General features: G+C 29.9%; 1 protein-coding gene and 1 long non-coding RNA gene across 2 annotated transcripts in view; one reads left to right on the top strand and one right to left on the bottom strand.

The window, feature by feature from the left end:
- Positions 1-22,962, bottom strand: part of LOC130815789 (uncharacterized) — a 25,052-nt gene extending 2,090 nt beyond the window's left edge. Inside the window, exons 1-13 of the mRNA XM_057682269.1 lie at positions 22,412-22,962; positions 21,868-22,203; positions 18,288-18,425; positions 18,073-18,194; positions 12,974-13,184; positions 12,221-12,458; positions 11,917-12,067; positions 11,248-11,557; positions 6,764-6,898; positions 4,284-4,321; positions 2,044-2,049; positions 1,067-1,940; positions 123-257 (exon numbers count right to left, since the gene is read on the bottom strand). Of these exons, the coding sequence (XP_057538252.1) occupies positions 123-257; positions 1,067-1,940; positions 2,044-2,049; positions 4,284-4,321; positions 6,764-6,898; positions 11,248-11,557; positions 11,917-12,067; positions 12,221-12,458; positions 12,974-13,184; positions 18,073-18,194; positions 18,288-18,425; positions 21,868-22,203; positions 22,412-22,919 (3,202 nt within the window). The 5' untranslated portion in view covers positions 22,920-22,962. The remainder of the gene's footprint in view (positions 1-122; positions 258-1,066; positions 1,941-2,043; positions 2,050-4,283; positions 4,322-6,763; positions 6,899-11,247; positions 11,558-11,916; positions 12,068-12,220; positions 12,459-12,973; positions 13,185-18,072; positions 18,195-18,287; positions 18,426-21,867; positions 22,204-22,411) is intronic.
- LOC130815870 (uncharacterized) lies at positions 13,257-17,273 on the top strand. The gene is made up of 2 exons (XR_009042652.1): positions 13,257-15,407; positions 16,979-17,273. It is a non-coding gene; the product is annotated as an uncharacterized LOC130815870 (long non-coding RNA).

Below are 22,962 nucleotides of genomic sequence, written 5' to 3'. Positions count from 1 at the left end.
CTTGATCAGTCTAATACTTCACCAAAACCATGCTAAAACTCCAGCTCTAGCCAACAAAAATTTTCCAAACAGACCCTGAATCATTCAGTAGTTATTTAGCATGAAAGGATTAAGAATCTTACCAGCTTGAGCTTTCAGATTTTTTCTCTTGTATATAAATATAATAACTCCAGGAAGCAGCAACAATGCTAAAACTCCTGCTGTGATGATGCCTACTAGTAATGCCTTATTTCTTCTAGAAACTTTTGTAGGGGTTCCTGTTTAACAAAATTTGAAGATGAAGTTTTCTAGAAGGTATAATTCATTGCAAATACATAGGGCTACCACAATCCAGGACTGAGAGAAAACATCACTTCACAATTCACAAAACTTATATAGGACTTGTTAGAACTCAGAAAAGCGTCAAAAATAGTGAGACAATTTTAATGATCCATCTATTCAGTCATTTTAAAGGACAAGAAAAGGCTCAGCCTAACAAGCATGAAAACAACAGAGTAGTACCTGCAATTGAACACTTTTGTCCTTCATCCACCCCTCATTATAAGTGGAATATTTAACCAAACTCAATCTTTTGGGATTAAGGCTTTGGAGGGTGAGAATTCACATGGATAACCTCTAGAACTGATCTATTGATTTATATAGCCGACTCCAATCTTTTGGGATCAAGGTTTTGGTATTATTGTTCTACATGGAAAGTTGAACTTATGAAGTCGAAGTTACTACCAAAAACATGTTGAATCACGAGCCACAAAATATTTACTGATTCATAGCAAGTGTCAAGGCCAATCCAAGAAAGTACACATAAAAAGTTAGGTGGGATTTCATATGAATTCCTAATAGCTATGATAATACGTGACTATTACGGGAATCACGAGTTGATCAAGTGCTTTAAGGGTTTCCCTAAATCCTTGTTGCAAAGATTTGTTTTTCACCACCTACACAAAGGATTACTCTCTTCCTTGCCTGTAAGGATTCTCTAACTTTACCCCAAAAACAAATAAAAAAAAAAAAAGAAAAACATGTTACTATCAAAATTAACCAAATAAATCAGGCAAGTTATTCTTACCTTTGATTGTGAAGGGATCAAATGCAGAATCTGAAGAACTTGCAGCAGCATCTCCATAAAAAGGATATATATCATATCTCATATTACAATTAGGACACATCAAAGTACAACCAGCCTTGACATTACAAAGTTCTGTAGTATTCCCAATAACCATCTTAAGACAACTTCTGCAATCACTCAAAGATATATCTGGTGTGCACTCAACAAGTGTGTAGACAGTATTCAAACTAGTCAAGTTACCCCTAAATCTAGCTTCCTTTGTTGCAAATTTCCTTTCTATTCTACCACTTGTAGCATTGATAGTAGCATTCCACATAGTATCAAGCACAACTTTCATAAAACTGCTCATATCACTTGTAACAGACCAAATATCATGAGAATTCTGTCTGTTCCACATTGGGATCATAGGAGCAGGATGCATACTACCCAAAAAAGATCTGTTAGAATAATGAACTACACATTGATCAAAATACCATACTGTGGAGTCTTTCTTCCCAGGACATCGAGTCCCTAGTGCGTTTTTGGCTAACGACACACACTTCTTACAGGCTGCATCGGTGACATCAAGACGGCAGAAAAAGAGCCCATAAACCTTGTCATGTCCGCTACCTACACTTGTGTTGTAGAACCGGTTCGTGTTGCTTGAGTTTGATGAGAGGTAATTAAGAACTTTATTGATGTTTTGCTGATAGTTGCTGTTAGTAGCAACTATAGTCATGTCTGGACAAAGAGCATAAACATATGCTTGGGGAGCAGTTTCAGGAGCAGCTGCTAAGCTATGCACAATCCAGAAACTTGACAGAAAAAGGAAGACAAATAAAGATGGCCATGATGTAGTGAGAATAGGCATGTTTCTAGAAATGGAAGATAAACACTAGGCTACTATGATCTGAACATAGAAGATGATTTTGAATGTGAATGGGATAGGGATGTTATTGTAGTAAGACAGCTCAATATAAGTAAGGGAGAGAAACTACAGCACCCTGTAGGATAAAGCCACATGTGACACTTATAGGATGCCACATTGGTCCTCACACTCCCTCCTACTTTTTACCCTACCCTCCTTTAGAAGTTCCTTTTGTTGTAACTTGTACAATAAACAAACTTAATTCCAATCGATAACAAACATTGTACTCTTTCTTTTCTAACAATCAAAGTCTCTCAGCAACTTGCTCCATTCTTGATATCAAGATTACTACTTTGTTCCAATGAAATCGTTATGTGAGAGTTTTTGAGAAGAAATATAGCAATTTTAATGTGACAAAAGACTATACAGATCCTGAAACTACATGCTTACACATACATAAATATTGGTAGAAATAACTACAACTAGCATTTCATTGTCCCAATGTCATTAAGCGAGTTTCATTTAGACGGAGTTCAGGAGGTTGGATGATGCAATCTAATTCTTGAAATGATTTAATATTCATAGTAACAATGAGATGATATTTGAATAGAAGTATCATTTAACTCAGTTCAGTGGATAGATAAGGAGTACATAAATAAGAAAGGTAGGGAAAACTAAATAAAATTTCGCTTTTTTCTTTTAGTTGTATATAGAAAGCAGAAGATTCATTTATTTATGTTTGCAAATAAATGTGATCAGCAAAAGGACAATATGAGGCATCTTTGGAAATGCAATATGATCCACAAGTGATGTTTATTTGCAACAGCATGAAGTCAGTCTCAATAATTCCATACTACTGCCTTTAAGGAGAAGCATGGCTAGATATAGGAAAGATACACAAAATGGGATAGCTAGTGTATTAAATTTTTACAGTTGGTTATACCTTATATTACAGAAATACCAACCTTAGCACATGCCATAGTTCGGTGGATGTAATAGTATTAGCACCCAACTTTGTTCTTTATTTCTATGTGGCATTTTTTTCAAAAAACTAATTAATTGTACTAAATGGTACTACTGAAAATCAGATTATATTTCACATTTCGTAAAATATGCTATATCGTTTCCATGGTAATGGAGCTCTAACTTTTAAACAAGTGCTTTTCTTTGTAATTTTCTTGTACCACCTAATACCACTTTTCCAAACAGTGGTGAATGACGATGAATTAATTGAGGAAAAAAATAATTAGAGTAAAACAAGCATGATCATTTACTTTATCAGGTAGTTTTCCTAGCTAAATTACATTATGTTTTCATTATTTTTCCAACCATTTAACTAATAACCAAACCGGCGGTAAGTCTTTCTTGAGTTTGCTGTCTTTTTCTCTCTTTGGAGGTGTTCATGTTCTTTTGGAACTATACACTCATTTTAAGAAGCTGTCAAGTGCAAAAAGTCGTTGACAACCAAAAGGAAAAACTTTCACCATCCAAGACTCCTATCAGGATTTGAAAATCTCAATTATGTAAAAATCGACTGAGAATCCAAAATATAAGTTGACTAAAACTACACAAGCTAATTCATAAACGGATGTTAAAGTTCAACTGTAGCAACTATGATTAATAATCCAATAATACATTTTTGTCGGCTGACTATAGCAATTATTATATGGAATTCAATCCAAAATAGTGCTAAAACAATGCAACCATACTTGATACACAGTAATTTGCAAAAATATCATTGCTAATTTTATAATCCTTCAATTAATTTTGGACTACCTCCTATAACATTTGATCCAAACCTTGGCCCACTCTACATTTATCTGTTTCTATGATTTTGCCTCAATTACAAATTTTGGATGTCCTAATAACTTTTCTCATTATTTATTTAAAAAGAAAGTGTCACACTTTTTTTCCCTCTATTACTATTCTCCAACTTGCTTTATCTTGCAACATGTAATGTAATAAAGTAATTGTCTTAGTCTAGAGCAATCTCTAAAGAACAGAAAAATATTTGTGTAGTGTATTCCATACATCCATCAGTGTTTCCTAATTTAGTAGCTATCATGTAAATCGCAAACCGGAATAAGAAAATTGCAATCATTTTGGACGGATTATTAATTCATACATAGAATTAGGTAGCAAATTTAGAAACATTGCTCCACTTTCTTAAAATCTCTCTTAATTAGTTTTTTTTTTCAACCTATCGCACTTATTTTCATGAAATTAAACTCAACGAAAGTAAGTTAAAGAGGATAAACACTTACGAAAATATACCGAAAATCAAACATAAATTATCAAATTAATCACCACACCAAGGAGGTAAAAAAAAAAAAAAAAAAAAAAAAAAAAAAAGTACTAAGAATGTCATACCAGAAACATATATTTCCATATAGGATGAGCATCAATATCTGCCAGCATAAAACATTAATCAAGTCGGTTGTAATTATAGATCATTAAGCTGACTTTTGAAACAGAAAATGATGGCTAAAAGCTCAATCATGATTTGCACTTAACAGCCCAACATGTTAAGAATTGTGATTAGTCACTGGCTCCACTAAAACACATTACAGATTAGTATCTACATCACACTTAACCAAACTCTGCCAACCTTTTAATGTAGCTTTTGCTGATCAACTGCTGTCTGCCTTTGCTTTCATACCTTCAATCTAACTCATCAGATTTGATTGGTACCTCACCATAATAAATCTTCATCTTTCCCAAGTTGTTTCTGTAAGAGGTCCCCTCCTCAATAAATTTTGTTATGAAATAAATAATTCCATATGTGAGTGTTCATTGCTCATTGCCAGTCCAAGCCATGGTAAAAGAAGAGGATAAGACCTAGTCATATTCTATGATGATCAATCAAAACTCGGTTCATGTAATCGACCCAATCTTTGGAATTAAGGTTTTATCAGTGTTGTTATCAATTCTGGAAAAATAAATCTAAACTGTGTTGAGACGGTAAACCCTCCTCCTTAGTTAGCTGGGTTTCTAGCTTCGTTTTATGATAGTTTTTAGCCTTTTGGTATCCTGTGTATCAGTTAGTTACAAATAACTAAGTTTGTTAAGGCTTATTATTGTATTCCTTTCTAATAATAATAGATAATTCAGTTTTGTCATTTCTTGCTTCTTGCTCTCTGTCTATCTTCTCTCCTTCTTCTAACAAACTGAACATATACAGGCAAGAAAATGGAAATAATTAAGTGAGTATTGAAGCATTTTAACCATCTCACATATTTGTAGTTCAGGCAATTCATCGAACACCTTGTAGGCATGTTTGAACAAACGGTTATTTATAATGCGCAGAATCTGTTCGCCGAGTTTTCGAACGTTTAATCATTTTGACTGTTGAGGGTGAATTCTCCGTGCTGAACACCAACTACAATGACAATGAAAAATCAGCAAAAAGAAAAATCAAACATCCCAATTCCATCTATAAATCAACTAATCACGAGATGGTTTTTTGGCGTGATCATCCGATTTTCCCCACCCACACCAAGCCCTGACTACACCTTTGTCATCTAATTAATTTACTTGAATATTTAAAATATTTTTTAAATATTTATAATATTACTTTTTCATGCAGTCTAATGCACTAATTCAATTCTTAATATTTTTAGTTATATATAATAAAAAATTATAAAAATTTAATATTAATAATCTTTAAAATGAAACGAATCAAACAAGATCTCACATAACTATATTTAAACTTATAAATTAAAAACTAATCACAAATTAAAAATAATAAATAAATAGTGCTTTTTTTAAATGTTGCATTAATATGGACCGGAGGAAGTAAAAAATTTTACAAACACTTTTTTTTCTTTTAGTCACAAGTCACAAGGTGATCTTGAGTTTAAGGAAAAAATTGTTAAGTGACAGTTAAGAAATTACGAATGCTTAAATAAGAAAATAATCCCTACATTTTATCATATAAACATACATTGGATCGTCAATTATTTAAGAGATGCTTTATGCAAAATGACGTTAAGTACATTACTGTTAAGATCATCTAATTACACTTTTTACTGGTGTTTAAGAAAAATAATGAAAAGCCTGACAAATCGTTAATGAAACTAGTAAATGATGAACAAAATAACAAATCAAAATACAATAATTTAACGTAAAATTGATGATAAAATAAAAATTGTATGAAATAATAATAATAATAATAATAATAATAATAATAATAATAATAATAATAAGAAGAAGAAGAAAGAAGAAGAGCCAATACCAAATTATAGTTTTTTCATTAAAATAGTAATTTGGCATTACTCCCTTTCTAAACATTAGGGGCATACCTTAATTAAAGCCAAAAGAGAATTGATCCCCCTTGGAATTTTTAGGGTAATTTATAAAATTAAAAGAGTTAATATTATTTACTATTGATTTTAAATGTTTAAAATCTATATTGGTGTAGTTGGAAGAATTTAGAGGTCATAAATTTGAACATTTGTGATTCTATTGTCTTCTTCCCTAGAGTTAATCAACTATAGGATTACCCTTAATCTGGATGTAAACATTAATTTACATCTGAAAAGGGCATAAGGCAAAGGCAATATAGTCAAAACACAAATTGTTGTGTGAGAGCATCTTTCCTTGGGCTGGCCCATTATATATTTTTAAAAATTTTGTAAGTAAGCATTAAAAATGATATAAGTAGACATTTAAGATATTGAAAGTAGACATTAAGGATATGGTAAATAAGCATTAAAAATAACGTAAAATAGACATTAAGAATACAATAAGTAAACATTCATCTTTAATAGGCTGAACTTGAAATATGTCTCTCAAAGAGATAATTTCTCAAAACACTAGCCGTAGTCAAATAGCTCAAATTTGTGACTCACCCGTTTCCATACTCTCCCGGTACACCAAAATACTACTTGTATACTCACCCTTCTTACACGAGTAGCGTATAGAAGTATATATTGTTTTATATAGGATGTTCTGAGCATTTTCAACATGTTTGATTATATAGGACTCTGAAAAATTAGAAGTCTCAATATTAAATTACTTAGTATATGTTAGGTGTTTAAAGATATAAAATTGTTAAAAAATATTATAATTTTTAAATTGGACAGGACATTTATAGAATTTGTCAATTTTTGTTCTCCCTTTGTAATGTTTTACTACACATGATATAATACTCCTATAAAAAACTTAAAAACATTTTAATTATTATTTTCTCTGTTCTCTAATGTTCTTCTCATTTGGAATATTTCACATTAAGGAGAAAAAAATTTAATTAATATTTTTGAGACATATTTAGAAGATAAAATATATCCATATGAGATCTTTCTAGATTCGTCTTAATGTGTACTGTTTTATTATATTTTTTATTATTTTTTATTATGCGTATAGAGATATTAAAGCTTAAAATTTGCTTTAAAAACTATGCAAAAAGTAAATCAGAAAAAAATATATATATAATCTAACAAAATTAAGAGAACGGAACTAGATATAGGGTAGTATATATTAGCCAGCAATAAAGTTGATAGGAAAAAATATGTATAAATGGATTATCCGGATATACATGAAGAATATGATGGAAGAACTTAGGAAACTAAATAAATGAATGAATCACGGAAATTAAATTTAAAGAAATCACATGTTAAAGAATAGTTATTAGAGGTGTTATTATTATTATTATTATTATTATTAGGAAAATGATATATAAAATTCTAAGGGTTGTATATAAAAAAAATCTTATATATCTTTTTTTATGTAAGTCATTATTGTTTTTGCATTAAAAATATAAGATTTAATTATATTTAATTATTTTATCATTAATTTTTTATTAAAAATTTAAAATAACTATAAAAAATATTAATTATTGTCAATTTTCTTGACTAGATTCTTTTAAAAATCTAAAATTATTAATAATAAATATAATTTGATAACTTTATATAGAGCCTAGGGGCAGCAAATATCATTACCCTTATTATTATTATTATTATTAATTAAGTTGAATCATCATTATGTAGTTGGAGAGTCTTGGAGGTGGGAGCAAATGCCAAATGTCAAATTCCTAAAAAATGGTAGTCTATTATTATTGTTATTTGCCGACTTTCCTAACGCACCATGTGAATATGTGATGAAATATCATCACCCCGAAACTCATTAATATTGTTGACGGCAACACAAGGACAAATAATTAGTTTTGCCTTCAATTCATTTCATTACACTTTCTTTGTCCTACCAATTTTAATCTATTGGTATATTCGCTTCAAAATTAAAAAAATAACAAAAACAAATATTATGGGATAATAATCATCAATGAGAAAAATGTATATAAAAATTAAATTCAATGTATGAATAAGAATTAGCATTGAGTATAGTATTTTATGGGTTTTAGGTTAAATAAAAAAAATTAAGATTTATACATGAAAGGTAAATTTTAGTCTTTAATATATGCTTAGCAAAATAATAACAAACCATATATATTATAAATTTCATAAATATAAACGTGTAATATATTTTTAAATTGATAAAAAAACTAATTATGAACTAATTATAAATTGCAGAACGACCCTTATTTGATCTAATCTAATATTATTATTTTCGAATTGCTTTGATATGATTTGTTTTGATATACTTTAATTTGATTTCAACTAAAGTTATACTCATTTTTGTTCATCTGTTATTATATTTATTATGTTTATTGGGAAGTGGCACATGATATTTCTTTTTTTTTTTTTTTTACTTAAAGCACCATTTTTTTTACATCACCCCAATCCACGTTTTAAATGAGATCATTATCTACTTAGGGCATGTTTGGTATGCATTTATTTAGACTTGGAAACGGAAACGAAAAAGAAAATCTGTTACTTTGTGTTTGGTTTGAGAATATGGTAAGCAAATCCGTTTCATTGAGATAACAGATTCCGTTGCTTTGTTACTTCTCCCAAAGCTACAGTAACAATCTATTTCATAGCGGTAATGGTGTCTCACCCTTCACTGCCAAATGCCAATATGCATTGGATTATAAAATCAACTACATAGTTCAGTACTTCAATGTCTAAGATAATGAAGGATGATATATGAAACTCCAACATTAATATTGAAAAAAAAAACACCTATAAAATTTTATATACAAACTTTTTTCTTTATATTTGTTAAAAATTTTAATCAATCCCATGGTACTTTTCTCTCTTCATTTGAGTTTTTTTTGTGTCTAGTATTCTAATTTCTAAAACCTTAATTAATTTCATTTCATAATTTTTTAAAAAATTATAGTATTTCATATTCCTCTTTTTTAAAAATTAAATATAAATTTACTTTATTTTTTTTTGTGCCCAACTGAGTATAGCTTTGAAATTTGATTGTCAAAAATCAATAATGAAAGTTTTACTTTTCAAATGAAAATCAAACAACATATAAAGAAAATATGAATTAAGTGATTGCCTTACCTAAATAATACCAAACAACGCATAACAACTATACTTAACATTTCCCTTACTTCTCTTTAAATGTTACATTTCCATTCCATTTCCACTCCTAATACCAAACACCCCCTTAGTGTATTTTGCAAATAGAAATCATACTTAGACTTTAAAAAGGGACGAAAATGGCAACTCGAAGAAATAATTTCTATTATTTAACAACACGGCTTCAATTAAAGTAAGATAAAATACTTATTATTCTTGCTAATAATAATAATAATAATAATAATAATAATAATAATAATAATAATAATAATAATAATAGTAATAGTGGGACTCATCTTGCCTAGCTAAAAATCCATTATGTATTTTTTAAAATATTGTAAGTAGGTATCAAGAATAATGTAAGTAGACATTTACAATATTGAAAATTTAAAATAGACATTAAGAATACAATAAGTAAGCATTAAAGATAATGTAAGTAGGCATTATAAATACGATACATAGATATTCATCTTTAATGGGTTAAGTTTGAGATAATATATAAGCATACAATTTCTCCATCCAAATGGGGTCCAATTAGAGGTATTCATTCGGGTGATCGAGTCGGTTTCGGACGGGTGTCATTCCATTCAGCTATATTTCGGATGCGTGTTACGGCGGGTCACACTTAGGTCAAGTCGTTAGTCACAGTTCGGTTGAAGATCAGTTATTTGAGCTATCGGGATAACATCAATTCGGTTAGACATTTTTTAATTGATGATAAGAATCCCCTTAGTTAAGGCAAAATAGTTAAAAAGCAAATCGGTTAGTGATTATTACTTTGTTACTTTTACTTAATTATTTAACTGTAAATTAAAATTAAAGTTTTATTAATTTTCATCTAAATTGATTAAAAATAGTTAAATAAACATTGACCATTGACTCTAAATATATGAAACCATGTATGTATAAAATTTAATTTATTAAAATTTCTATTACTTTATTAGATTAACTAATAAGGTAATTGAATATGAGTCAATCATACCTCTACGTAAAAAATTGGTTCAGGTTTATAGCATTTCGATTAAAAATTCGTTCGAGTTACGTCGGTTTTGGCCGGATCAAGTTCGGTTTCAAGCATGATTCGGTTCGGGTATGAATCGGGTTGGTCACTATTAGGTTCGGGTAATCTCGGTTAACGGTTATATGTCGGTTATAAAAATCGTTCGCACTTCAGGTTTGATTTTACGATTTTCGGTCGTGAATCAGTTCCGCCGCAACTTCGATTCGGATAATGTCAGTTCGATAAACCTCAAAAAGAAACATATTTTCAGATCGGTTAACTTTAGATTTCAATTCGAATTTTCGAATCGGATCACATTTGAATAGCTCTAGGTCCAATGTTAAAAAGCCCAACTGATAGCCTACAGCTACAAGCTAAGTCTTCAAGAAGCGATGAAAACTCTTAATAGTTGCACTATTTAGATTTTTGTATTTTCTTATCACCAAGTTAGAGAAGATCAGGTGAGGTGGGGAATGAAAATCGAACCAAACCTCTTATACGAGGAAAGTACTCCTAGTATATATTCCTTTAAAAAAAGTATAGATATATATTTCGTTTAAAATAAGACTCGAATATTAGATTTTTTTTATTCCTTAACTTTTGACTATAAATATAGCTAAAAAGTTAAAATTTAAAAATATAAAAACTAAACATTATAAACAAATATAAAAATATATCTAATTCAAAATAATTTCTATTCTGATCGCATATCTAGATGCTAAATGAATAGTAATAGTGCATACTATCGTTTTACATATAAAAAATGTTATCCCTAATTTTTATGCATGTTCTAACTGTGTAATGAGTTTGCTCTAAATACACCATTGTAAGTTGAGCACTTGAGCTTTCATAATATATTATATACTTTAACAGTAAATAGAACAATACAAAGTAAAAAACTAACGAGGATCCACAATAGTAATATCTCTAGAGCCAGAAAATGTAGAGCAAGATTGATTTGGTCCAGAAGTATCTTCTAGTCCATAAGCACAAGGAAGGAAAAAATGGGGTGGAGTTGGGGCAGGTAGAACTATATTAGCGTCACCACTAAGCGCCGCCACGACTGACGCCATTCTTGGCCGTCTTCCAGCGTCTTCTTGGATGCACAAAAGACCGATATGTATACATTTTGATACTTCTTCGTATGAGTAATCAGTTCCCATTGTTTTATCCATCAATTCCATAGGATTCTCCTCATTCCAAAGTCTCCATACCTGCAATGCATGCAATTATAATTTGTTCTTATTTACGGAAAATGTAATTCCGATACCCTAGCCATTAAAACCCTATTGATATTAACTATTCATAATACAATTTTTTTATTTTAAAGTGTATTTTTTAAAATAGGAAAAATTGTTAAAAATCATCTAGATTTGAAAATGCTATCTAAGGCAACGTTTTAGCATCAGCTTATTTTTACAAATATTTTTATATGACGACATATATTTTTTAACAAAAAACCTTAAAAATAAAAAAAAAATCCATAATACACGAATTTGTGTATTTTCTAATATATTTATATCTATTGTATCACTATCAATCAAGAAGCTGAGAAGAATGAAATGAAACTTACTCGGTGTACCAATGATTCAGCATCGTCATCTAATCTGACAAACTTGTTCCTCTCGCCACTAATGATCTCTAGAACAATTATACCAAAACTATATACATCTGATTTAACGGAGTAGTGACCCGTTATTACATATTCTGGAGCCATATATCCGCTGCATTAGATGTCAAAGCATTAGATGTCAAAACCTTATGAATATGTGTTTAAGATCGTTAAAATTTAAATTAGATTCATATATAATTTAGGATGATATTTTACGTTGGTTGCCACTAACTTGTAATATAATTAAGGCAATGTATATACTTACAAAGTTCCAGAAATTTTGTTGGTGTTTCCTTGAGTTTCATCAGCACCAAAAAGCCTTGCCATACCAAAATCCGAAATTTTAGGATTCATATCTTTATCTAACAATACGTTACTACATTTAAGATCGCGGTGTATGATCTTGAGTCGAGAATCTTCATGAAGATAAAGTAATCCTCTTGCTATTCCTGATATGATCTTGAACCTTGTTTCCCAGTCCAAAGTTGCACACTTATAAGCATCTGCATGCATGCAACAGAATAAAAAGAGTTCTTGATTAAAATAATTAAATTTTTGGTCACTCTAGAAGATGGCCTATTTAGTAAATGATTTTTTAGTTAATTATTATTTTTTATTTTAATATTTGTTCAATAATCAGAAAAGATTTTGATAATTATACAACCAACAATCAATTTTTCTCTACATCTCCATAATACTTTGTCAAACAATTGTTGTAAATAAATTAACCCACGTAAATGTGATTTCACATCAAAAAGTTAAAAAGATATTGATTAACATATAAGTCGTTTGATAGTCTACTCCTATTACTAATTAGTTTTAAAATAAAACATCATCAATTTTAATTTGTATCTGCCAACTTATATTCTATTATATTATGTGGGTCTTATTTTAAATTAGATAATATTTTTAACAAGTTTATAGCCAACAGTCACATCAATCATTTTCTAAACAGACTCTATAACATCACCCATACATAAAATGAGATAAATCTAATAAATTTGATCAATGTTCATACCAAGTAAATACTGGTCAAGACTTAAATTTGGTAAATATTCATAAATGAGTAGCTTCTCTTTCTTGGATACACAGAAACCTAAGAGTTTGACTAGATTTCTGTGTTGGAGTCTTGCAACTAACAGAACTTCTGTCTGAAATTCAGCTATGCCTTGTTTGGAGTTTCTTGCTAACCTCTTTACTGCTATTTCTTGTCCATTTTCAAGCTTCCCCTGTCAATATTTTACGACATTTATTACATTATTTCATTAAATAATGCAACATTAAACATTATACTTCCTCCGTTCCATAATACTTGCTACATATTCCATTTTTGGAAATTTCATAATACTTGCTACATTTCCATTTTTGGTAATAAAACAATCATTTAAAATTCTACCTACCCCTACTTTTATCCTACTCTATACCTCTCTAACTTTTTTACCTACAATTATTTAATCTTTATTTATTTCCAATTAAAATTAATTTTCCCTCCATATTTATTATTCTCATTAAAAACTCAACTAATCTCCCATAACCCACCATCCCAATTAATTATTTCCTCTATTTAAATACACTATCTCAATTAATTATTTCTCCCATTTAAACAAACCTTTCCAACTACTTATATTAATGGTGGGATGAATGTGAACCGTTGGATTTGGTTTGCCCAGATCTGACCGTTGATTGCTCTTTATATAAGTAACCCGGTTCCTTTCCTAACCCTAATCCCATTTCTCTTCCTTTGCCATTTTCCCCTCTCCATCTCTCTCATTCTCTCTGGAAAGTTCTAACCCTAAAGATCTTTGGTTTTCTTTCATTTCTTTGCCGTCTCTGATTTCATTATTTGGGTTTTCTTTCACTATTGACTACGAAAGGATGGATTATATCTGGTTTTATTTCTGATCTTTGGTTTTGTATTTGATTAAAGGTTTACATTTGGGTTTTCCGAAATTTCTCTATTTCTTCTGGTATATTCTTTATACACTTTGCTTTAATCGTCATCTGGTATGCTTTGATCCTAAAATCTTGATTCTTATTGCATATTCTTCGTATTTTGATTTTTTTAAAACTTTGATCTGCTTTTTTTTTTTTTTTTAATTTCATGTGTATGTTTATACGTTTATGATTTTGTTTTTGTTATTCTCTTGATTATTTCTTTCAGCTGTATTTAATCCCAAATTCATGATCTTGTTTTAGTCCTTCATCAGATCTGGTTTCTTTAATGATTCTCTTGCATGTTCTGTCTATTTTGATATTTTTAAACTAAGATCTGCTCTGTTTTTTTTTATTTCATGTTTATTTTTATACGTTTATGATTTTGTTTTTGTTATTCTCTTGATTATTTCTTTCAGCTGTATTTAATCCCAAATTCATGATCTTGTTTTAGTCCTTCATCAGATCTGGTTTCTTTAATGATTCTCTTGCATGTTCTGTCTATTTTGATATTTTTAAACTAAGATCTGCTCTGTTTTTTTTTATTTCATGTTTATTTTTATACGTTTATGATTTTGTTTTTGTTATTCTCTTGATTATTTCTTTAAGCTGTATTTAATCCCAGATTCATGATCTTATTTTAGTCCTTCATCAGATCTGGTTTCTTTAATGATTCTCTTGCATGTTCTTTTTACTCTTTGCTTTCATCTGGTATGATTTGATCCGAAAATCATGATCTAGTTTTAGTACTTTATCAGATCTGGTTTGATTTATGATATTGTTGCATGTTGTTCTTATTTCGATTTATTTAATGTTGGATCTGATCTCTTTTTTTGTTTTCTCATGTTTATTTTAATTTGATTATGATTTTGATTCTGTTTTTTTTTTTTGATTATGGTTTTGGTTTGTTTTAAATTACGAAAACGATGATGTGGTTGTAGCAGTCGATGAGATCTGTTTTGATTAATGATTCTCTTGCATGTTCATTTTTTGATATTTTTAAACTTTGATCTGCTCTTATTTTTTTTATTTAATGTTTATTTGTAATACGTTTATGATATTGATTTTGTTATTTTTTTGATTATGTTTTTGAGCTGTTTTTAATCCCAAAATCAAGATCTGGTTTTAGTCCTTCACCAGATCTGGTTTGAAATATGATGTTGTATGATCTTGTTTTTTTAAACTTTGATTTAAACTTTGATCTATTACTAATGATAAGATTTTTATTATGTGTACTTCCTCTGTTATGTTTTTGTTGCTACTTAAGATTATTAAGAAGATGGACACAAAGGAAAAAGCGTGCGACTCATTAGAATCCCAAAGAGAATGTAAAAAATACGATAATATCTTTGGTTCGTGGTACGATCATTATTATTTGAAATGTTGGGAATTAAATTGTGTTGAAGATCCTGATCAAGAACCCCCACCTTGGTACTACGGTTTACCAGATGAGGAGGATTATGCATTAATCGATAAGGTGCAACCTAAGCAAAAGAGGCCACGCAAGACGACAATTTGTGGTCTTAACTCATGAGCATTCTAACTTATTTTTGATATTATTCATGATGTTTATATTTATTGAAAATGTTTTTTTTGTTAATGTCTCAATGATGATTGTTATTTGCTTGATGAAATGTGTAGATAGTAGTGTGTTTCATTGCCACCTTAGAGTTAAATCATGAGCAGTAGATATTAACACATGGTTAATGTGTTTTGTCTTATTGCCGGTTCAAGCACTAAGATGAGGCTGAGATACCTACATTTGCACAATTTCAAATGATGATTAATCGTTAAATCTGAGAGTTAAATAAACGTACACAAGTGAAAATTGGAATGATGAATGATGTTTAACTTGCTTAGTTTTTTTTTGTGACATAACTACCTCAATGACTAAATGGAGAGGTATGCATAATTGTATACTTACAAAATGTTGTCATACATACTGTTTTCTTTACAAAATGTCTACATATTGATAATTAATTTCAATCATTTTGATCTTATAGCTGGTAGCACTTCAGTGATTAGTTTGTCTCGTAGAATGTCGCGTGTAACTCTTGTTATTGCTCGTAATGTTGCTGTACCCGCTGGTCTGTTTTCTGACCTCCTCACTGCATAATGAGTTTCTGTAAACGGAAAAATTCCTATTTTCCCATCCCACAACACTTCACCTGTAGCATTAATGTGAGGTCTTGCAATAGCTGCTATAAACATCACTTTGCCTATGAAATTTTTATTTTGCACACATCTATATGGTTCCTCCTCTTCCCAAGGAAATAAGTAATACCTTTGTGTTGCCCTACTCATGTAGAACCATTTTTCATCTATGTGCACAACATTATACATAAGTGAGAATTTTGGTATGTTGTCTACAGTGGGTGGTATTACTTGGGATAAAATGAAGTTGACTCTTCTCATTTTGTGGTCATGAGAAAGTTTTGGTTTAATAGAATTCGTATGTGCTCTAATAATATCGGATTTCATCATTCTATAAACTTGTGAATGACCAATGCCTAATGCAGAGGCCATTGCTCTAATTGTGGTTCTCTTTTCAATCGGAACAGCATTCAGCAAATTCATGTCAAAAACTTTTGGTTTCCTACCAACTCTTCCCCTTTTTCTACTATTAACATCAATTAAAATGCCATTTTGCATTGATGTTTTGGCTGATTCCCACAGCCTTGATATTGTCCACCTAGATGTGTTATGTTGCATTGCAATTGTTTTAATTGTACCCCGTGGCAAACGTCTATCTGATTCTGTGGACAAACTAGTTAACTGTTGTACAATTAACTTTCTGGTCTCAACTGGTAGTTCCCTCTTACTACCTACTGGTTGCTGTCTTAATGTTTCTGTTTCTGTTTCTTCATGTGTTAATGTTTGACCATGGCTTATGGGTTCCTCCAAACTCAAACTGACATCGATGTTTCCATAATTCTCACTTGTGTACTCATTATAAATGTCATATTCACAATCTATATTAAGGTTTTCAAAAAAAGAAATAAATACCTCAATATCAGGATTAATGAATTCCTCTTCTTGAATTTGAACCTCAGCCATTTGTTGTTTTGATTGCTTGTTGTTGGTTTTGTAGAGTTGATGAAAGAAATAGGTTTGGATCCAAATTCTTATGAACTTTTTAAAAGGGGAGGACAACAGATGAAGAAATTGAAATGAAGAAGTGTTGAAAATTTTAATGCTGACTATAGAAGAATTTGATCTATTTATAGAAGATGAAATGTGTTAATGCTGACTTTTGTGTAAAAATTTTAACTTTTGCTGATAATTTGTAATATTGGAGGGAATTATTTGGGTGGGAAAATATTTTTTGGGGGGAAATGAAACTGACATGTAAATTAATCTGCAAAATATTTACCTAATCTTAACTATTTTTCCTTTTTCTTTTAAAATTAACAACAACAAAAACATCAAATCTTATAAACTCAACAGTAGCCTATGAAGTAGGTGTTCAGCATTCTTAATATTTGTGCCAAACCTAATGTAGCATTTAAATCAGAACGGAGGAAGTACTTATTAGAGCCTAGAGAGTAGAGGCCTAGAGGGTATCAAACCTGCCTAAATATTGCATCAACAATTTTTAAATTTGATACACTATAATTTATCACTGTCTCTTCACATAAAAATTCATTGACTTGGAAATATAAATGCAATACAAACCTTCTTCATTTCAATTATTACATGCGTAATTTAAATAATATGTTTAGACCAATTCAACTAAAAAGTATTTTTTATTACAGGTCGTACGCTAAGGGAAGAAAAAGATTAGGTGAGAATCAAACTTCAAAGTTCAAAGTAGTGTTGTTACTGAAAATTTTTGGGCCTTAAGCGAAAAATAAAAAGGACCTTATATAAAAAAGTGTTGGTTATTTTTCCTCTAATTATGTAGTTTAGTAGTCATATTCTTAATCAATACTGCAAATACTGATTTTTAATTATAGGGATTAATTTAAAATCTAGGCCCCTTCATGAGTTGAACTCTAAACAATTGCACTTCAAATTTACCCTAAAAACGGCCCAACAGTCCAAACAAGACAAAACCCCATATTATAGTCCCAAAATATCGTATTGGAGTATATTGTATCACAGTCTTTGAAAATGCCCCAAAATATTGAACATCAAAATACATGAGTTACATAATTTAATTAGAAATTTGACAACATAGCATACCTTGAAAACTTCACCAAATCCACCTTCTCCAAGCTTTTTATCTTCAGAGAAATTATGAGTGGCGGACCTTATTTTGCCAAAGTTAAATTTCAAAGACTCCATAGTTTCAATGTCATTTGAATCTGCACAATTTATATTTTATACACATCAAGTTATGTAATTTAGTCATAAATTATGTTCATAATTTTAAATTGAAAGATATAATTAATTCTCACCCGTAAGACCTTCCTTGGACTTTCTTTTGAATACTGACAATATAACAGCAGAAACAAGTCCTGCTATTAAAGCTGCACCCCCAATGGCACCTATGATAATCGCTTGTTTTGATCTCTTTCTAACATGTGATTGCTCCCCTGTTTCAAACAATTTACCCATCATGCTTTTGTATTTATCAATTTAATTTATGTGGTTTTGGTGACTAAACAAACTGAGATTTTCAAATTTATTAATGTTATATTTAGAAATAATAATTTTATTCGAAAATATAAATTTGAGTCAAATTTAGTATTTGGCAAATGAAAAAAATTTAAATTTAGATTTGAGTAAAATTTATTATTGTTATAAAAGTGATTTAAAATGCTTATTTGAGAATGACTTCCCGAAATTTATTATTCTTAAATTTTTTATTAATAATTTTTTAATTAAAATCTACAATTTAATATTAATTGTTAAAAAGGGAAAATATTGTCAAACGTAGAAACATTACCATACCAAGTAAACGCAAGTTCAATAAATTCATCACAATAAAAATTAGTTTAGTTCTATTTAAACCAATATAATAAGTATAAATACGAAAGATCATGGTCATCATTTTAGTGTTCCACGTAAAGGTTGGGGAGAAAGATAGCAAACGCCGAACATATTATATTCATAATCTCTCGAGAGGGCATGAGAAAATAAAAATAAAAGTAACTAAACAAATTAAACGTGACAAGTTCAATTAAAACAAATTTTAGCACAAACACAAATAAGTTTAAGTGAAGCTTAATTCTAGTTGGTTAGTGGTGGTGAGTCACTAGGGGTGTTCAATAGGTCGGGTCTTCATTTTGAGTTCTTATTCAGCCTGTTTTTAGAAAAGCTTTGTAAGGGCCAGGCCGAAAACGGGCTATACTATAATCAAAATGAAACTGGTTATAAAAGGGCTCAATAAGGGCCGAAAACGGGTCTTTGTAAATAGTATATTAATGTATAATTTAAATATTATAAATAATAATGTCAATAAAATTATTAATATTTTTCAATTTAATTATTATAAATTAATAAATGGGAATTAAAATAATTTTTAGTAGTAAAAATGACCCGGATGGGCCGGACCAGACTTTGAAAAGCCGGACTCATTCAAAGACCATATTAATTTTAAGGGGCCCTTATCCGACCCATTAAACACCCCAGTGGTGCCCAAAGTTCCTAGAAATTTTTAATTATTGAGTGTACTTAATTTGACTTTTTTCCATAGGCACCATTTTTATAATCTTTTGGAGTAATGATTGAATTAGAGAACGGCCCATTTTCAAATATGTTAACGCGTATAGGAAAAATAATTGCATTAGGAGCCGTCTCACATAATTTATGGAAAAGTAAAGATGTGATCTTACAAAAAATATATAAATAAATTTAAATATTTTGAATAATGATCGATTAATCAATATTTTTCTCAATAACAATGATGCATTAATTTTCTTGATTTACTATATTTAATTAATTATTAGAATATTCGACCTAGTGGTAAAATTTATTAAGTGGAAAAGCAAGTAATAACACTTTTTTATCAAAATTTATTGTAACATCAAGATTGCAATTTATATATACTATAATAAAACAAAACAAAATACCTTCATTTTTTATGAATTAAAAACAAAATAAAAAAAATCTAAAACTACTAGGTGGAAATTGGGCTGAGGTGGGTCCGTAGGGGCCGTTAGAGGCATATAGAGCCATAACTATAAGCTTACACTAATTTTTTATTAATATGGTCTTATGGTGCAATCGACCTATAAATTAAAAGTAACTATTAAATAAAAAAATTTAAAATAAAACATGATGGTTAAACTTCTTTGTCTGTTAAATTAATTAATTTTTTTTTAAAAAGATTACATAATTTGCTTTTGCTTCTATGTCCGTCTCATGATGAGACGATCTCATACATGACGTGCTGATAAGTTTAAACTTTTTATTGAGTTGGTTATTTGACATAGTATTAAATGGCAACGTGACAAAAATGTTATGGGTTTGAATCTCAACCACCCCTCAACTTCAAGTGGAATATTTCACACTTGATATGACGAGGGCATGTGTTGTACCGGCACTTCTAGCTCAAAAGACTCTCGTATGAGGGGGCGTGTTAGAGGTATAAAACGTATCTTGGGCTCTAACTATCAGTTTAAACTTTTAGTTGAGTTAGTTAATTTATTGACAGGCCACGAACTAGCTTTAGGCTTTTTTTTTTTTTTTTTTTTTACTTTATTTCTTATCAGTTAAAAGACATATTCCTGATATATATGTATCCACAGCATCAAAATTTGTATGTTCAAATTTATCGAGCTACCTAACGTAAAAAGTTGAGTTTTCACGCTTCCAAAGTGGACAATTACCGTCCCAAATTTTGAATAATTGCTTAATGCAAACAAGATAGCGTTAAACAATGATCAAAGTTCTTAAAAGTCTTAATCATTCAATGTAAGCATGAAGAGTTGACCTTTGACATTTGCAAAAGAAAAACGATATAATCTCTTGAAAGCATCGAGATATTGACCTTACAAAAATAACTTTAATTTATAGGATTATATATTTTTTTAATTGCAACATTTCGCAAAATCCATATGTCAAACTACATTTTTTAATGATAATATTTTAATTTATAAAAGTACATAATTAAAAGTTTGAAGAAATTAATTAACTTATAAAAAATATATTGATCAATTTTAATAATATTACATTTGACTATAGTGGTGGGAGTACAAAATACTAATAGTAATACACATAAAATAATCCAATTAAAAATAGGAAAAATTAACATTAATAATGTATTTTTTTGCTCATCTGCTATGAATAATTTTACCTTTAGATTATTTTTAAGTAATCCAATATTAGCCGATAGTTCAATGTGGATAATCCAACTTTTATTTTAGTTTGCTAGTAGCATACCCTATTATAACCTATTATTAGTAATATGGTATGTTGTTGGTAAATTTATCACAAGGATTGGATTATTAGAAAATAATCTAAATGTGAGATTATTCACAGCGGATTAATAAAAAGTTGGATTATTAATGTCAATATTTCCTTAAAAATATATATATAATGACTTGTCATAAAGATACACAAAAATTAAAACATTTTAATTGGATTTCAAATAAATCATAATTGATTTTCATTAAAAATCTACTATGTTTATGATTAAGCTCATAGTTTAGATATTATTATTCATTAAAAATAGAAGCTTAACACTATGTGTAGCTTAAGTGGTAAGATGCTTATACTCTATCTCAAAGGTCCTTGGTTTAATTCTTCCTAATTACAATTTTTGAAAAAGAAGGCCGGAAACGTCCTCACTTGTAAACGCCCTCCTAATTACAAGTTGATCCATCCCCATATTTTAAAGAATATATCATAGGCTTTAACCATGAGCTTAAGTTTTTGATTAATGTTCCACAGTATGTTATATACTCTAACAAATTCACTAATAGAGATAAAAAAAATACACATATCGACGTATTTAGGAGGTTCTATGTATGTCAAATTAAAGCAAAACTTGTAAATAGTATAGAAAGCGAAATGATAGTATTATTAGTTTACCTGGAAAAAGTGGGATAGGAGAACGGCTTGAATTTTGAGCAGTGTCTCCATAAAAAGGAAAAGTGTCGTACCTAATATTACAATTGGGACACATGAGAGTACATCCTGCCTTTACGTTGCAAAGTTCAGTTGTATTGCTGATTGTCACTCGTAGACAGCTTTTACAGTCACTTAAGGTTATATCAGGCGTACATTCAGCAAGTGTGTAGATTTTGTTCAAACTCGTTAAATTATTAGGAAAAGTGGCTTCTTGTACTGCGAATTTCTGCTTTGGTGACCCTCCTGTGGCTTTAGCTGCTGCATCTTCTAGAGTGTCCAATAAGATGTGCATAAAACCTATATATCATCCGCGCGTTAGTCATCAAGTGTTAATCACTTTATTCGATTTGAGTTGAGTCGAGCTCAATAAGTCCAACTTATGTTACTTGGACTCGGATACTAATGTCGGATGTTAAGGTTAAAAAATCAAAATTGCTTTGAAAATTATAAAAAAGATTAAATTAAAAGAACAAAAAATAAGGGAAAGTGTCATATAAGGTCTTACTATTCATATTACTTGTAACATTCCAAATATCCAAAGAATTTTGTCTATTCCACATAGCAATCATAGGAGCATCATGCATAGTACCAAGAAACGGCTCATCCGAGTACCGAACAACACATTGATCAAAGTACCATACTATTGCCTTCTTCTGCCCTGGACACCGCGTAGTTAGCGCATTCGTAGCCAAACTTACACATTTCTCACAGGCAGCATCCGTAACATCTAGCCGGCAGAAAAACAGCCCGAACACCTTATCGGAGCCCGTCCCAACCGTGGTGTTATAGAATCGGGTTTTAGTCGTAGAGTTTGAAGAAAGATATGTAAGAGTTTTTTTCATATTGTTTTCGTATGTACTTTTTGGTGATGCGGTATTATCTACGGATGGACATAGTGTATATACGTAGTTGTCTTGTGATGTATTATCTGTGGATGCACCATCTGAATTATGAAGGATTATTGAATTGATGATTAGGAGAATTATTTTGATTACATGACTAGAGAAGGCCATGTTTGATCGATCATGAAACAAATAGTTTTTCTAAAGATAAAGA

This window comes from Amaranthus tricolor, chromosome 6 (genome assembly GCF_026212465.1).
Source record: "Amaranthus tricolor cultivar Red isolate AtriRed21 chromosome 6, ASM2621246v1, whole genome shotgun sequence".
Lineage (NCBI taxonomy): Eukaryota > Viridiplantae > Streptophyta > Magnoliopsida > Caryophyllales > Amaranthaceae > Amaranthus > Amaranthus tricolor.
The sequence above is the reverse complement of the archived record's forward strand: the minus strand, read 5'-3'. Positions and strand labels throughout refer to the sequence as shown.